General features: G+C 40.5%; 1 protein-coding gene across 1 annotated transcript in view; it reads left to right on the forward strand.

Annotated features, from left to right (window-relative positions):
- Positions 1-3,067: 3,067 nt before the first annotated feature.
- CHCHD6 (coiled-coil-helix-coiled-coil-helix domain containing 6) overlaps positions 3,068-17,908 on the forward strand; it is a 214,713-nt gene continuing 199,872 nt past the window's right edge. Inside the window, exons 1-4 of the mRNA XM_063121377.1 lie at positions 3,068-3,273; positions 8,979-9,102; positions 11,030-11,099; positions 11,983-12,127. Coding sequence (XP_062977447.1) covers positions 3,184-3,273; positions 8,979-9,102; positions 11,030-11,099; positions 11,983-12,127 — 429 coding nt within the window. The 5' untranslated portion in view covers positions 3,068-3,183. The remainder of the gene's footprint in view (positions 3,274-8,978; positions 9,103-11,029; positions 11,100-11,982; positions 12,128-17,908) is intronic.

The following is a 17,908-nucleotide window of genomic DNA, read 5'->3' on the forward strand; positions in this document are numbered from 1 at the left end:
ATCTAATTTTACAATTTCAAAATTTGATGGGCCCATTTTAATTCCCCGTTTTAGTTGCAAAATTAAAGACTGTCTGTTGCATACAATACCAAATGTTTTGGAAGCTCAACAAGATAACTTTATTTTCACTGGAGAAGAAAATAGAGGTGTTTAAGATACTTCCACCTAAACTTTAGGTGAAAACACCTAATGAGCCTAATTTCAATGTCTGCCACCTTCTTCAATTTTAAGACTGAGACTAAATGCAGACTTCATGGCTTCAAGTCACACCCCCTTTCCCTCTTACCTGATTTGTTTACCAACCAGCCTGACAGAGTTCTGGAGAACTTGAAAGCTTGCTCACTCTTTTGTGACATTTTGGGTGGTCCTGATAAAGCCCGCTATGAATTCTGGATTGCTTCCAAGAAATCTCTCTCCATCATTTATCTGAATTATTCGCGTAATTAGGAATGTTCCTGTTGATTGCGGTGGCTGCAGGCTAATACATTTATTGGAATGGTAATAAATGTATGTTTCTAATAAAGGCTGTGCGCATGCAGTCTGGCTGCGGATCCTGCTGGGGAATTGCATGGAATACAATGCATTTCATGTTTTGTGCTTGGTTCCAGAAACATCAATGCAGTAAACATAATTGCCCCATAAAATATGAAATGTTCATTCTTCTCTTCTGCTGTGTCCAGTTCCTGGACATTTGAAGATGGGCAAATTACCTAGGGGAATGGAACGGAACCTGTGACCCACCATATGTTGTGGAACTCCAACTCTCAACTACCTCAGTCAGCGTGGCCAGTAGTAAGGGATGATGGGAGTTGTGGTCAATCTACATATAGAGGTCCACAGGTTCCCCGTTCCTGCGAATGTTATCTGCAAGTGCATGTAACAAAACTCTGCTGACCATTTTTTTAAATGAGAGGTTTCAAGTTGTGGGTGAGACGTGGCTTAGCCTTTTCCAATCAGCCATTTTTGTATTTACTTTCCTAGGACTGATTTACGACAGCCTTCCCCCTACCTGGTGTCCTCCAGATCTTTTGGACCAATTCCCAAAATTCCTGACCATTAGCTATGCTGGCTAGGGCTCATGGGACTAGAAAGTCCAAAACATGTTGAGGGCATCAGGTTGGGGAAGGCTCGTCTTGGAGGTAAAGCTACACTGTTTGTAAATGTAAGAACTGTGTGTTAGCTAACAAGTCCCCAACCTTTCTTCCCTTCAAATCTGAGTCCCATTGTTTATAAACAATGGATCTGAAACTTGAACAGATTTGCTGATGGGCCAATTAAATCAATAGAATTTAATTTCAGATCACAGCTATACTTAATGTGCTACATCTAAGCAGGAATTTGGGGCAGGAGATGGATAGTTTCTATGCTTATTTTCTATTCGTACTTATTTTATTGATCATTCTATCTCTATAATTGGGGGGGGGGTCATAGCACTGGAAGGAGTTTGAAAGTCATTTAGTTTGGGTATTTAATACTCGATTTCATTCAGATAATTCCTAAAATATATACAAAATCCCCACCACCACCACCAATATAAAAGCACATTTCACAGTGCCATAGCTGAAGGATGAAAAGTAGTCTGGTGTGTTGTTTCCTGATTTGGTTTTGCTGTATTTGTGAAATTCTCCCAAGCATTTGCAAACTTCATACCGTGGGTGCTCCTAGTAATTCCAGCCAAAAGAAATTGTAGGTTTCCTGTCTTTTCCTCAGATTTTCTGCTGTAAGAAAACGTATATGAAAGAAGCAGTACAAAACATCGGAGGGTTACATGTGGAAGACAATGGATACACACATCACTCCAGTAAAATTCTGCGAATAAGGCTGGGTGATTGTATGATAAAAAGCCTCTGGAAGCAGGGCCGGTGCCAGACTATTTTGCACCCTAGGCAAGGCGAGCTACTTGCACACACACACACACACACACACACACACACACCCACCCACCCACCAAAATTGCCAAGTTTGATTCAGCTGTTCAAGAAGAGTTTCTGAACTATTATATTTTCCTTTTATTATGTTTTTCTTAAAACAGCTATTTTGTATAAAACTGGGACCCTTAAAGGGCAGTATTGCACTCCTCTGAGGTCTGCGCCCTAGTAGCACCAGCCCTGTCTGGAAGCACCTCTGTGCCTGAGTAGCAGCCTGATCCTAAACATGTTTATGTTTGTTTTGAATGGGGCTTGCTCCCAAGTAAATGTGCACAGGATTGCAGCTTAACTAAACTTCAGAAGAACTCTTCTCCACATGCACAGAGATAACAGACGACACCATAATTAGCTATAACAAAGGGTCTTATGGCAAATATGTATGGCACAAGATTTTGTGGACCGGATCTCACTTGATCAGGAGAGTATGTCATCCTGAGACTGCAACTCTGCCATAATATGCCTCCAATGAAGGAGGTTGTGGCCTACGAAAGCTTGTGGTCTAAAAATATATTTTGAAGGGCCAAAGACTCTGTTGTTTCCGGTGCAGCAGACTAATATGGCTACCCCCTCTGGATATTGTAACAATGAACTGTGATCTTTGCAAGGCGTCGACAGCTGTAAAACAGTTTTGTCCAACCTGGGGTCCCCTAGATATGTCGGGTTGCAATTCTGATCAGCCCCAACCAGCGTTGCCAATGGATGGGGATGATGGGGGTTATAGTTCAACACATCTGGAGGGCAACCTAGCACAATGCAAAAGTGACGAAAGCAAATGGATCATCCTTTAGCGGCTAGATTATCGCAGCCCTAAAGAAACAGCGGCGTAGTAGAAACTCTCCATACAGTGAATGAACTGAACTGGATCACCGCAGTGTTACTTGCGCCTGGCAGCTGAAACTGGCCCATGTCGCTGAATACATCACCAGAGCAAACGGAGCTGCCCCCGCATCCAGATCACAAAGCGAATCCCTCTGCCGTCCTTGGCTCATTTTGTCCCACGTTGGTTGGTTGGTTGGTTGGTTGGAGCATCCCTGACAGCGGAGCTTGGCAAAGCAAAACTACAGCTCCCAGCGTGCCTAGCGGCCGACGTCCAGCACCGCGCCGCCCTATTGGTCGCTTTCTCGGTGTCTACCAACCGGGGGCGAATTTGTAGGCCTGTCGAGCGGAGCGTGGTTTGTGTGTATATATTTTGGGTTTTGCCCCGTCCTGAGTGAAGGGAAGCAGAAGGTTGCTTTTGTTTCTTTCCTTCCCTGCTATGGGGGGTAGTGGGAGCAGCCACGGCAATAGGAAGGTCTCCTTCGAGCTGGATGAGCAGGAGCGAGTGCGGGTGCTGCAGGGCATCAGGGTGAGTAGGACTGAGAGCTTGCCTTGGAGGGATGCCTGCCTGGGAAAGGCTGACGTAGAGGAGCAGCAGGAGGGGCCAGAAGGTTGGACGGGGCTTGGGTTTGAGAAGGGAAATGGTGGGCACTGAGGGGTGTGGTGTGTGTGTGTGTAGTTTTGGGTTACGGGCAGTAAGAACTACTCTGAATGAAAGGCAACTGTCTTTAGGATTACAAAGTGTGTGTAGCTGGGGAAAATGTCGTCGACCCCCATTTCCATCCTCTCCTATATGGTCCCCTTAAAAATAATTTATCAGTGTCTCTTTAATATGGCAAATTTGCCAAGTCTATACATCCGTTTTTCTTTAAGTTACCACAAGACACGTTGTGTTTTTTAATGTAAGCGCATCTTGGGGGGATTACGATGGATTTGGGGATCTTCCAGGTAGAGGGCTCCTAGTGCTTCTAATCAGAATGCATTGTGCAGCAATTCTGCCTTTTTTCTTTACTTTTTCTTTAATGGGTTTTCTGTGGTAAGGAAAAAAGATGGAAGAAGTGGGAAAACATGGGATGGTTATGAGTGGCAGATGACAATATCTGCAACACCCTGTAAAATTCCGTGAATGAAAATGGCACTATAAAAGCCTTGTCTGGAAGCACTCTTGGCCTAACAGCTTAATAATAGTGAAACTTACATAATTCTTTAAGTGTTCAATCTACTTTCTTATTCTATTTATCTTTGTAACAATTCTGTGAGGTAAGGTCTTCTTGTTTATAAATGTGGAATTCTAACCTGAGAATGACTGAAGGATTTCAACGCTGCTCAGATACAACACCGTCTGTTAACTAAAGGAGGCAACTAAGAAAAAACAGCATAATTGTCATTCCTAATAAATATATATATGAAATGGTAGACAAATAAGAGCAGTACTGCCATTTAACAACACTGGGAATGCATCATGAGAGAGCACACAATTGTCTTCAAATAACAGCTGAGAGGTTCTATTATAATCAGCGGTATAGAAATGTTACAAATAAAAATAAATAAAACACTGAAAATGGTGTGGGCCTTGATCAAACACACATAGTGTAAAAAGAAAGAAAGAAAAGTTATTTATATGGGAAGATAATGAGCTCCTAGTGTCAAAGGAATGGGCCAGTGACTGCAACTATTACTTTTTCTCTAATTTTCATTTTACAAGGCCCAGGGCCAGATTAAGGCCAGCTGATGCCCTAAACACAGCCCAATAATGGTGGCCCGTTGGCCCTTCCATTGCTTAGCCGGCAAGTCATTAAGACTCAATAAGTGCTGAAGGTGAAATAAGACATTAAAAACTCAGTTTTTTTCAAGGCCATCCTCCACGCCAGAACACACAACTATATTAAATATAAACTGTTTTTTATTATATTTATTTAACACTAAATAGCAAGCAGTATAATCCAATTACTTATAACTAGGGCAACAGAAAAAATACAAATTTTCATCACTGTTTTATGCATTTTTAAAATAAAATTGTTATAAGGGAAAAAATGCAAATGCAAAATTTTTTTGAAAATGATTTTTAATCTGGAATTCCTTAAAATTAGATGGCTACAGCTATGGTACCAGTACTCTGTGGTACCCCCCTTCTTTTGGTTCCCTAAGCACATGCTTATATTTCTTAAAGGTTAATCCAGGGCTGACAAGGCCCCAACTACTCTGCTGCCTGAACCGCAAGTACAGAGCAAAAAACACTAAAAGGCAAATTGCAATCATTGCAAGGGTTACAAATTCAAATAAATAATAATAATTAATAAATTTATTTCTTACCCACCTCTCCCTATGGAAACCACTGATTCAGATTTAAGCAATGTTATTTGTATTGGAGTTCATTGATTAGTATCTGCTTTCTCCTTGGCATGAAGATACTGACTAAGGGAAACTATTAAAAGCCTAGTCAGCTCCAAGTGTACAGTATATGGCTTGGAGGAGTAAAAGGTGGGTTGTTTTAGCCATACTCATGCTGCAAGCACTTCTGGCATGAGAACTAATCAATGTGGTAGATTAAGTGGTATGACAGAAATAAAAGAAGGAATGAAAACAATAGAAAAAAAGGGAAGGCAGAGATAAGGAAGAAGCAAAAGTTTGTCCTAATAATTTATTTATTTATTTATTTATTACATTTTTATACCGCCCAATAGCCGAAGCTCTCTGGGCGGTTCACAAAAATTAAAACCATCATAAAACAACCAACAAGTTAAAAATACAAATACAAAATACAATATAAAAAGCACAACCAGGATAAAACCACGCAGCACAATTGATATAAGGTTAAAATACAGAGTTAAAACAGTATAATTTAAATTTGAGTTAAAATTAAGTGTTAAAATACTGAGTGAATAAAAAGGTCTTCAGCTGGCGACGAAAGCAGTACAGTGTAGGAGCTAGGCGAACCTCTCTGGGGAGCTCATTCCACAACCGGGGTGCCACAGTGGAGAAAGCCCTCCTCCTAGTAGCCACCTGCCTCACTTCCTTTGGCAGGGGCTCACGGAGAAGGGCCCCTGTAGATGATCTTAAGGTCCGGGTAGGTACATATGGGAGGAGGCGTTCCTTCAAATAACCTGGCCCCAAACTGTTTAGGGCTTTAAATGTCAATATCAGCACTTTGAATTGGGCCCGGACCTGGACTGGCAGCCAATGAAGTTGTAAAAGGACTGGCGTAATGTGATCTCGCCAGCCAGTCCCTCTTATCTCAAAATAAGAGATTTCGTTAATCACAAATTTAATAACATTTTATCTAGGATTTAGATTTACTTCACTTAGATTCACTCCTTTGCAGGGCAGGGGTAGAGACCTATTGGAACAGTCTGCTCTTATAGATGGATAGATCCAAATGGGTTCCTCACAGTTCTGAGGGATTTTTCCTGTCTCCAGGACTGATGACTCTGTCAAAGCCATGATTGACCTCTGGAATGGGGAATTTACCTGGGCAGTTGACACGCATAATCAGAGACATAACATAAGAGAACCATGCTGGATCAGACCAAAGGTTCATCTAGTAAAGCGTTCGGTTTACACAGTGGCCAACTAGCTGCATTATTCTCTTAACACAGCAGCTAACCAGATGCCTCTGGGAAGTCCACAACAGGACATGAAGGCTATGGCCTTCTTCTGCTCTTGTTCCCCTGCAACTGGTATTTCGAGGCATGTTGCCTCTCTTACAGGAGGTAATATAAAGTCACATTGTGACCAGTAGCCGTTGATATATTCTCATGAATTTGTCTAATCGACCTTTAAAGCAGTCGAAGTGTACACCATACAGCTACACTTTCAAACAACCAAAACCAATATACATACAATTAGATTTACTTTCAGTGTTTTAAAGTAAGTAACATTACCCAGTTATATGCACATATATCTTGGCCCCAACAGCTGTATTAGGTTTGCTGCCCTCTGTTCTGTAGAGGTGGATGCATCACTGCCCTTGGCTAATGTGAGCAACTCTCTAGCTAATTAAAGTGATATACTCCCTGATGGGAAAGGCCTTTAGATTTCATAAAAGCGCTTTGCATTCATTCCCTATGTTGAAGCACTTCAAACTTTTGATAAAGTGCCAACCAAGTACAGTTGCTTATATTTTTTTCTGATTAATGCACACAAAATGACATTCACTTGTACATGCTTGTTTTATATGTTGTATTACTTGTATTTTTATTTTCATTAGGTATTGAGTGCTTACTTACACAGTTTTATTTTAGATGTTCCATAAGCATATCAGTTATACACTAAGATTTATATGTAGTGAATGCCTTGTTTTTTTAGTGATTTCAATTTATTATTATGTATGTGCTTCTTTTTGTTGCCTTTCTTTTGTTAACCTTATTTCAAACTAAACTAAACTTTCATGATAAAAAAAAGCGCAGCACTGTCGTATGATAATTCTTCTATAGAAACAGCAGCCCCTTGGGTTCTAATACATATGTTTGCATATAACGTGTAGTTTGGCCTGTAGTCTGTCTCGGCTGTGAGAAAGCCAATATAATCCTCAACTAAGAGCATATTTTCATAATTAGCACTAAAACTAGTTTTCTAGCTTAATGTGTTAACAATTTTTTAAAAAGTGTTTCAAAATGTGTTGAGGCCTTTAGTAATGAAATCTCATTTAAACCTGTGGAGAACTAACAAGTTTTATAGAGAAAATGATATGCAATTTAAGCTTTAGTAGAATGTAGAGCTTTCAGCACATACATCTGGATTTTTCTTCTTCTTCTGTAAATAGGGGCCGTGATTTGAGAGAGAAAAAAAGTCTTGATAACCTTGGTCTTGTTTTCTGTGAGAGTTAACAATGACTGGATTCACACAACATGAAAACCAATATTCAAAGTTGGGTATGGTTGAACTGTAGGTTGTCACTGAACCATGGGTTGTTGTGTTATGTAAACCCAGTTGTGCTTACAAACCATGGTTTGTTAAGCACGAAGAACCTGTGAAGAGAACTCATGGTTTGTTGTTTTGGTTATAAACTGTGCATTGTTCGTGCTTAACAAGCTATGGTTTATTAATGTGGCTTGGTCCATACAACAGGACAAGCCATGGTTGAACAGCAACCCACACTCAACCCATGCTCAATCTTGAATGCGGGTTGTCATGTTGTGTGAATCTAGCCATTCTGCAGTGATAGCATGGCTGGCTTAAGGGATGCTGAGAGCTGCAGGACTTTTCCTGCTGAACATGCATAGAATTGTGGCCTTAGGCTCTTTTTTTCCTTTTTAATATCATACTAATAAATATACCTGTATATGATATATAAATCTGGTATTCTTGTCTTGCCAAAATTATTTTGTTTCTTTCTATTTTATTTATTTAACATTTTTATACTACCTTTTAAAGGTAAAATCCTTCTAGGCATTATACAAAATAAAACATGAAACAGGTACATGGATACAGTTAACATGAGTAGAAGTACCTGAATGTTATTTTTCTGGGACATTTTCAGACTTAATGACTTTGCCCTTCAACATTGCCTCAGAATGTTAAAATGAGAAATTAATATCTACTTGCCTATCCTTTTTCCATTTCATTCCTAAATGCATTTTATTTTAGTTACTTATTCCTCACCTTCCTATGATAAATCATACTCGTGGCAGTTTACCAAATAATTTATCACAACAAGTTAATACAATTCCTAATAAGACAAATAAGCAAACAGCAGTAAAAAGAAAAGAAAAAGGGAAACACACTAGACAGCAAACTAAAACTTTGACCAGTCATTGTTTCCTTCAAGTGTGCTTGTCATTGACCCAGTTTGCATGATCATACAAGCAGCGTAGCTTGCTGGAGGCTTAAACAATCCTCAAATAACCCATGGAATGTTGTAGGGTTATTTGAAGATTGTTTAACCCTCCAACAAGTCATGCTGCATGGGTTCAGACGACATAAGCCGTGGCTGGGCAATGATTATGTAAATTGTGCCTGGAACATGCTGCAGCTCACAACAAGCCATTGTGGCTTGTTTTGATCATGTGATCCAGCCCACTGTTTTAATCCTAAGGGTAAGAAGTAGCATTGCGTAATTTCCAGATGAGAGAGAGAGGGTGGTGGTGGAAGGGAGATAGATGAAGGCAGAACATAAATTATGATTTCTTTACCTCAAATAAGTAGATTGGGAATTCATCCAAATTCCAAGATGTATTAACTATATATAATTCCACTAATCTGTCTTTTCTCCTCATCCCCTTTTATTTGTATTAGCTTTCTGAAGATGTAGTGAACCGAATGAAGGAACCTTGCCAACCTAAAAGGGATCAGCGCTCACCCTCTTTGTCTCCTCCGCCGTTGTCGCAAACTGCAGAAGGGAAATCTAAGGTGTCTCCAGGTATTGTCTCTCAGTTTTTAAAACATACTTGCTTTTTGTCATATCCATATGAGTGACAGATGGCTGGAGACCTTGTTTACAGCACACTTGTATTTCATCAAGATGTAGGCATTTCTAAGGAACCAATTACCTTAAGTAACCAAGTGCATGCTGTTTCCACTTAGATGGGCACATGGCTGCTCTGTGATACTGCTCAGGTTCTGAACATGAATTACTGATTTCATTTGGGCTCACATCCAAGTCAATATTAGGTTTGCAGTCTTTAGCTAGTTAGTGCAGATTATTTTGAACCAGTACAGCATAAATAGTTCAGAGAATGTGATGTGATAATAATATTGGCCAACCTTACACTGAATGCCCTCAGTATTACTTGTTTTGGTTGCTTAAAAGAAATCAGAGTTCTGATTTCTCTGGACCAGAGCTTTGTGGAATCCAACTTTCCTTTTCTCATGAGTACAAAAAGGGCAACCAAATTGATCAAGGGACTGGTGCAATTCCCTTATAAGGAACTGTTACAACTTTGCAGGGGTTTTAGCTTAGGAAAAAAGTATCGGGGGGGCAGTACATGATAGAGATGTATAAAATTATGACTAGCCACTGGGAACAGAGTGTGGAAGTAGATATTTTATTTATTTATTTAATACATTCCTGTACTTCCCTATAGCTAAAGCTCTCTTTGGTCTGAGCCAGCATGAGAACCAGGACAGTAAATAATGCATCATGGTTTTGAGTTTAGAGAGAGACCAAGATACCTAACCTGTTGGTCTTCAACTGGTGGGTTGCTAACCCAATCTGAGTTTGAAGTGCAGCCTAAGTTAGGTCACTCCAGGGATATGTTTGCCATGTTATTTTGGATTTTTTTAAATACAACCTTTATTTGAAAGAGTAAAAATCAAAGAAATGTGGGTACGGGGGGTGGGTAGACAAATAGAAAGGGTGGGGTGACAGAAAGAAGCAGAAAGATGGACATATATAGTAAAAAAATAAAATAGAAGTGAGTCCCATGTAGCAGAGTACAGTTGAGGGCAGGTCCCAGGTCTGGAAATGTTGGACTACTGATGTATTGTGTCAGTCTTCTTTTCTTCATACCTTAGAATACCAACAGGATCTTCTCTGTATGTTGAAAAGACTACTGTAATATGCTGTGCAGCATTTACTGTAATGGCGCAAAGTGTTATTTGTGACTGGTGTCATTTCGGAAGAATGGATGCAAGTTGGCTGCTTCTTGGTGCTTGGGGAAAGTACCATATGCACATAGCATAGTCCTGGGTGTTCAGAAGTTCACAACCCAATTCCAGATGTTACCAGTGAGGAAGAAGTGGAGGAATTCTGATGAAGCTCAGCTGTTTCGTTTTCTGCTTAATGGCTCATTATGAAGAATGGTCTCTCGTGAATGGTTTGCTTACCTAAGTCAGCTGGTTCTTGATTTTCTCTGTAGTGCCCAAATGTGCATTCTTGGCTCATCTTGTCAATTGTTCCTTTAGGACCCGTTCTCTTGTTTTAAGGGATCCAGAGTGATTTGTGGGTTAGTGAATCAGTTCCAGACTGCCAGAAACTAATGCTCCATGCTAAAGAAAACATGGTTAAAAATAACCTGATTGGCTTCCTAGTGTCTATTTGTGGGGGTTCCAAACTTCGTAACAGCCTCTCTGCTGTGAGGATGAACTCTGCACAGCTCCCATCCTTATTATGTAATCTTGAAGACACACTCGTAGGTTCAGAAGTAATTTATTCTGCCTTGATGTTAGATTTCATTGAGACTTCTGTTGCTGAGTTTTATCCTGTTATAGATTACTCTCTAATATAGCTCAGCAGCTTGCTGAGATTTTGCTTCTCTACCCTTTTAAACCTTTTATATTCTCATTAATAAAAGAGATGGGAAACTTTTTCTTCCGCAATAATTAGTTTTTTGTTTCTTTTTCCCCAGGGATCTGTCCACCGACAGCAGAGAACTTGGGTCGAAAACCCTCGGAGGCAGAGGAGGATCTGTACAAGAGGTGGGATATTTTCGTTACCTAGACTGCTCTGTTCTTCTGAGGCCGTACATGCTGTGTGTGTAAGGCTACTGTCTGTGGCTGGTGTTTTCTGTGATGAAAGGCAATAGCACAGTGGACGGGATTCTGCTGCTGTGAAGTTGTCAGCATGCCTTTTATCACTTCTGTGCTGCTATATCACAGGACACTGGTGTCAAACTTCTTTCAGTCCAAGGGCCGAATTCAATTCTGGGGATACTCTTGGCCACATTCCAGTGATGGGCAAGGCTGGAGGCAAAGAGCAAGCCTCCAAAATGCTGGCATATTTTAGCTTAAAGCTCTTATTGCCAGTAACTAAACCTTAGGAGTGGCATGCCAACCTTTTAGGATGCAGAGAAAACTACCCAAAACCTGAGAAACCACCATCTCATTGGTGGTCAGGGGAAAGGTGGTGTGGCTATCTGGAGAACTCCGGAAAGCCGATTTGGGACCCCAGATGGGCTGGATTTGGCATTTGCACCTGAGGTTCAACGCCTCTGCTTTAGGACAATGAAAATGTTTCTCCGTCCTGTCATTATTGGCTGTGAAGATATTCTGGCATGTGTAATCTATAATATGATGTATTACATAATGTATTCTCCTTGGGAGGTCATTAAACAACTGAATATTACAATAATTGGTTATGACCCCAGTTGTAAATTGGTCACCTTCTGATTGGATTTTTCATTGCAGAATTATTTCAAAGTCCACAGTGCTCCAGAAATTGCAATGATGACCCTGTGTCATGAATCATTGACCGTGCCAAATAGATCACAACTCTGCCTGGCGTGGTTCTTACCCAGACAGCTGGCACCTTAATTTGGGAGCCTGTAGCCAAATATCTGCTGATCATTTCTTTCCCCTACAGGTATGAACAAGAGCAGGCCCTGGTCCAAGAGGAGCTGCTCCGACTAGCCAAAAGGGAGCGGGAGGCAGTCAGTGAGAGTCTGAATGTGACCCTCCAGCAGGAGAGGAGTGGCATCTTTGAAGAGAAACAGAAAGCAGGTCAGCTGGTGAGTACCACAAAACACCACTGTATTGACTTCCTATTCTTCTTCTCCTACCCTCCCTGGGGTAAGATTTGCTAAAGACCTGTTGCTTGCATGATTTTGACATAGCACCAACGCAGTAGGATAAGATGCTTCAGATGGAATATATTTCAACATCTGCCCATGAAGCTAGTTCCGTGATTCCTGTCCTTTCCTTCGCAGCACAATTTCTCTTCTGAACCGTTCCCTGATTTTTCTGTTGCTGGTTTCTGGTCTCAGCTTACATGGGAATGGCATAAAAAGGGGTCACATGTCAAGTGTAACCTTTTCTGATGGCAAGATTCTGTGTGTGGGAGGCTGAGGCCAACGACTGTGGCAGTTTGTATTGAAAGCAACTCACTTTCAACATATGCACGTACTGTGTGTGGTGCTATCTTTCCTAATATGATCCCTGCAAGACGAATAGTTTCCTTTTAATTTTCCCCTATGGTGTCACAGTGTAATCGTAGTGTTTGATATGTGTATTATTAAGTTTTCATGTTGCTTTTCTCCGGCTGGAGAAGTGGGTGGGTCCTTTCATGAAAGCTTCTAAAAATAAAAACTGGACTGAGTAGCTTCATAGTTGTATGATTTAAATTTGGATGGAAAGCTGAAGAAGAAATAAAAAATTAAAAACTAGTGACTAAGTGGCATATAAGGTTAATTTCCTTTGTAGAAACTTCACTATAGGGTTGTCATCAATTTAAAAACTCATACAGCACAGTCTTAAGAACATAAGAAGAACTGTGCTGGATCAAACCAAAGTCCATCTAGTTCAGCATTCTGTTCACACAGTGGCCAACTAACTGCCCATGGGAAGCCCACTGGCAGGATATGAGTGCAACAGCACTCTCCTGCCCATATTTCCCAGCAAATGGAGTACATAGGCATACCATCTCTGATTCTGTAAGTGGCATATAGCCATCAGGACTAGGCATCATTGATAGCCTTATTCTCCATGAATTTGTCCAGTCCCCTTTTAAAGTCATCCAAATTGGTGGCCATCACCACTTCTTGTGGAAATGAATTCTATAGTGTAACTATGCAATGTATGAAGTACTTCCTCCTATATGTCCCGAATCTCCGACCACTTAGCTTCTGGTGATGACCCCAGGTTCTAGTATTATGAGAGAGGGAGAAAAATGTCTTCCTGTCCACTTTCTCTGCACCATTGATAATTTTGTACACCTCTGCTATGTCTTCCCTTACTTGCCTTTTTCCTAAGCTAAAGATGTTGTAACCGTTCCTTATAGAGCAGCTGCTCCAGCCCCTTGATCATTGTAGTTGCTCTTTTCTGCATTTCCCCCAACTCTACAATATGACAGTGACAAGAACTGTATACAGTGTTCAAGCGTGGTCACAATAGAGTTGTATAAGGGGAGTATGATCTTGACAGTTTTAATTTTGATTCCTTTCCTAATTTTGCCTCTCATGGAATTTGCCTTTCTGCAGTGGCTGCACACTGGGTTGGCATTTTCGTTGAGCTGTCCACCACAACCTCAAGATCTCTTTCCTCGTCAGTCACTGCTAGTTCAGATCTCATTAGCATATATGTCATGTTGGGATTTTTTTGCCCCAACATGCATCACTTTACACTTGCTTACATTGAAGCGCATCTGCCATCTAGATGCCCACTCTCCCAGTTTGGAGAGATCCTTTTGGGGCTTTTTGCAATCCCCCCTTTTTAAATCACCCTAAATAATTTGATGTCATCAGCAAACTTGATCGCCTCACTGTTCACTCCAGATCATTTATGAATAAGTTAAAAAGCATTGGTCCCAGTACAGATCCTACTCTTTACACCCCATAGAGGAGAATTTACTTTTTATTCCTATTCTCTTATTCTTGTTCTTTAACCAGTTACTGATCCATAAGAGGGCTTCTCTTATTCCATGGCTGTTAAATTTGCGTAGGAGTCTTTGTTGAGTGACTTTGTCAAAGGTCTTTTGGAAGTCCAAGTAAAAAATGTCTATTGGATCACCCCAATCCACATGTTTTTTGACAATCTCAATGAACTCTGAAATGTTACTGAGACAGGACTTACCTTTGCAGGAGCTATGTTTATTCTTTTTCAGCAGGACTCGTTCTTCTATATGCTTACTAATTTTATCTTTAATAATGCTTTCAACCAATTTACCTGGAATAGATGTTAAGCTAACCAGCATGTGATTTCCCAGATCCCCCCTGGATCCTTTTTTACATTTTGGTGTTATATTGGCCAGTTGTCTGGTATGGAGGCTGATCTTAGGGACATGTTGCATATTTTGTTCAGAAGATCAGCAATTTCGTTTTTGAGTTTTTTGAGAACTCTAGTATAGATACCATCCAGGCCTGATGATTTGTTTGCTTTCAGTTTGTCATTCAGGTTAAGAACTTCATCTTTTGTCACCACTGTTTACCTCAGTTCCTCAAACTCCCTTCCTGCAAATATCAGTTCAGGCACAGGTATCTCTCCTATATCTTCTACAATGGTGATGAAAAGAATTAATTCAGCTTCTCTGCAATCTCACTATCCTCCTATAGTACTCCTTGAACTCCTTTGTCATCCAATGTTCCAAATGTTTCCTTAGCTGGTTTCCTACTTCTGATATATTGCCCCTAGGACTGCACTCTTGTGAGATGAGAGCCTCGAAATTTGGGGGCTTCCATATATCCAATGCCCTGCCAGGCTGAAACTGGCAGGGTGACAGTAGTGGCAGAGGTCTAGCAACAGCACTTCAGAAGGGGAGGGAAGGAGGCTGGAAGGATACTTCATATCTGGGCCTCTCTGGTCTTCTTCCCTCCCTTCACCCTCTCTGAGGTTGATTTTCTGAATACGGAGGCCAGCTGGCATGGTTCTTTTCATACCGGCTACAATGGGGCGGGGTGGGGTGGTCGAATTTCAGATTCCCTTTTCTGGGATTGGAGCACTGTCTCCAATCTTGGGTGGAGGAATTCCCACTATCCCATGGCCCTGAGACAATGTCTAGGGACCATAGGATTGCTCCCTGAAAGAATTATTTCTTGCTGGCTTTAATGTTGTTAGCGAAATGCTCCTCACAATGCTTTTTTCCATCTCTTATTGTCTGCTTTCATTTCCATTGTGCAAGTTTGTGTTCTCTTTTGTTCTCCTCATTTGGGCAAAACTTCCATTTTTCTGAATGAAGATTTCTTTTCTCTAATAGCTTCCTTGACACTGCTGGTTACCTCCTAAACTTTGTGCTGCCTTTATTATTCTGTGGCATTCATTTTAGCTGAGCTTCTAATATTGTGGTTTTGAGAAACCTTCAAGCATTTGAAGGGATTTAACCCTCTTGGCTCCCCCTTCCAACTTCCTTTTTACCAGTTCCCTCATTATAGAGAAGTTTCCTCTTTAAAAGTGACTGTGTTGGACTTCCTTGGCAATTTTCCACTTAAATATATATTAAATATGACAGCATTGTGGTCACTGTTTCCAATTGGTTCAGCAACCAAGTACATCTGGGTCCTTTGTCCTGAGCAGCACCATTTGGGATTAAATCTAGGGTCACCTCCCCTCTGGTTGGCTCCGTGACCAACTGTTCTAGGACACAGTTATTTAGGGTGTCAAGGAATGTAACCTCTTTGTTGTAACTGGAACAAGAATTTATCCAGTCATTGTGGGGTGATTGAATTCATCCATTATTACAGTGCTTCCTTGTTTTGATGCCTCACTGATTTAATTTTCCATCTCAAGATCACCCTAAACATTCTGGTTTGGGTGATGATAGTGGGTTCTTAATACTAAATTACCTTCAGAGTCTGATATTGTCACCCACAGTGCTTCTGTGGAGGAGTCTGACCCTTTTAGGTTTTCTAGCCTGCTTGTCACTATGCCCTCTTTGATTTTCAGAGTAACACCACCTCCACCAAGCCATCCCCTGTCCCTTTCTATAGTGTTTATATCCGGAGGTGATTGTACCCCATTAGTATCCTCCATTCCACTAAGTTTCTGTTATGCCCACTAGATCTAGGTTCTCCTTTAGAACCAGGCACTCCAATTTTCCCATTCCATTTTGGCTCAGTGGCTTCTAACATTAACATACATGGTGTTCCTCCCCAGGTCTTTGGCATGTGCATCTTCTGCACTTAGGCCTGTTTGACTGGCTATCATGTTTCATCATATGCTCATGGCGTATTTCCTCCCCATCTCTGTTTGGGCAAATGTAAACATTTCCATCTTTATCCGCTTGGGATAACCCAAGTTGGATGCTTCCCAGCTCCTGTTGGATTTCCCCAAGGGTTCATTTTAAAAGCTACATGTGGACTTGGAAGTAAATTCCCTTAAATTTAAAGGGGGTTACTTCCAGGTAGATTAGTATAGAATTACAGCCTAAAATGATTAATTACATGAGTTTTAACTGACCAATTAATAAATTCTTCTTTAAAACATACTTTCTCTGGTCTTTAATTTTTTTAAAAAAATTATATAAATTGAATGTGTATTCCAAATCAGGTATCATAACATTTCTGCCCCTATCTCGCACAGGAAGAAATACCTTTTTAGGATTGCATTTGCCATCTGCAGTTTGTATTGACGTATGTATTAAAAGTAATAACATTTAAAATCTGCCTATTTTAATCAAGGACATCTTTTTTTAGTCTATCAAAATGTTTTAAATTAATTAACCTGAAGAATACTACTTTTAAAAAATAAGTCTTTAAGCAGGAAAAAGATGCCTTTTATTATAATGCCTGACTAATATGACAAGGAGCAGAGACAGCAAGGGGTGGACATGTTTCAGGAAATGTCAAGCAGGTGTAGTTAGGAGAGAGACTAGAATTGAAGGGCAAAATAGAAGGAAGAAAGGAAGCAAATGTTCGAAGCAGGTGACAGGTGGGTGAGATATCATACCTAGCAGCTGCAACTTTAACTCTATTATCACCAGGGAGGTGATAATTTCTTTTTTTGCGAAATGTAATTATCAGGCTCTGGGGGTGCTGGGGTGGGACGAAATCAGTGAATTATTGCCAAATCCGCAGTGTGAATTCGGCTCGCAAGTTACATTTAAGTGACCAAGAAGTGACCCTGCTTGCTTCTTGTCTGTAGAAACGTATCTTTTAAAAAGTAATGAAAAGAGGATTCAAGAAGAAGAGACATGCACCTATCCCTGAGAAGTTTATGAGACCTGCTGAGCCATTTCAAGAACCTCTGCAATACCCACATTTAGATTTTCTAAACCCTACTTACAATAAGGGTGCAATCCTATGTGTGTTTAGATGGAAAAAAATCCTACAACTCCCAGCATTCTTCAGGCAGACATGCTATTTGGGGAATGCTGCTAGTTGCAGGACTTATTTCTGTCTAAATATGCATAAGATTGCACCCTAAGAGGGCTTTAGATGAGTGGCAAATATAAGCACCTCTGAGTTGCATAAGCCTAATACAGGTAGCAGAGCCAGAAAGAAAATTCACCTTACATCAGCCTTGGAGTAAAAAAGTTAAGAAGTATACTAGGAAGGCTCAGAGAAATGCATCCTTGTAGCAATATCCCTTTCAATATCTGGTGGAAAAACCAAGGTACAAATACGTAATTAAATTATGGCTTTGCAGTGTGAAGTCAACAAGCCAAACAAGCAAGCTATGGGGGCTAGTAATATGTTTTCTCAAAGAATTTAAAAAATTTCACTACAAAACTTAACCTTTCTTCCAGCCCCAGAACACATGGTTCTTCACATTTGAGTTGTACATTTCTATCAATGCAAATATGAACGCTTTTGGAATTTCAAGATTCAGTACTTGCTAGCATATAGTAACACTAATAGTAG

This window comes from Elgaria multicarinata, chromosome 3, assembly GCF_023053635.1.
Source record: "Elgaria multicarinata webbii isolate HBS135686 ecotype San Diego chromosome 3, rElgMul1.1.pri, whole genome shotgun sequence".
NCBI classification, from domain to species: domain Eukaryota; kingdom Metazoa; phylum Chordata; class Lepidosauria; order Squamata; family Anguidae; genus Elgaria; species Elgaria multicarinata.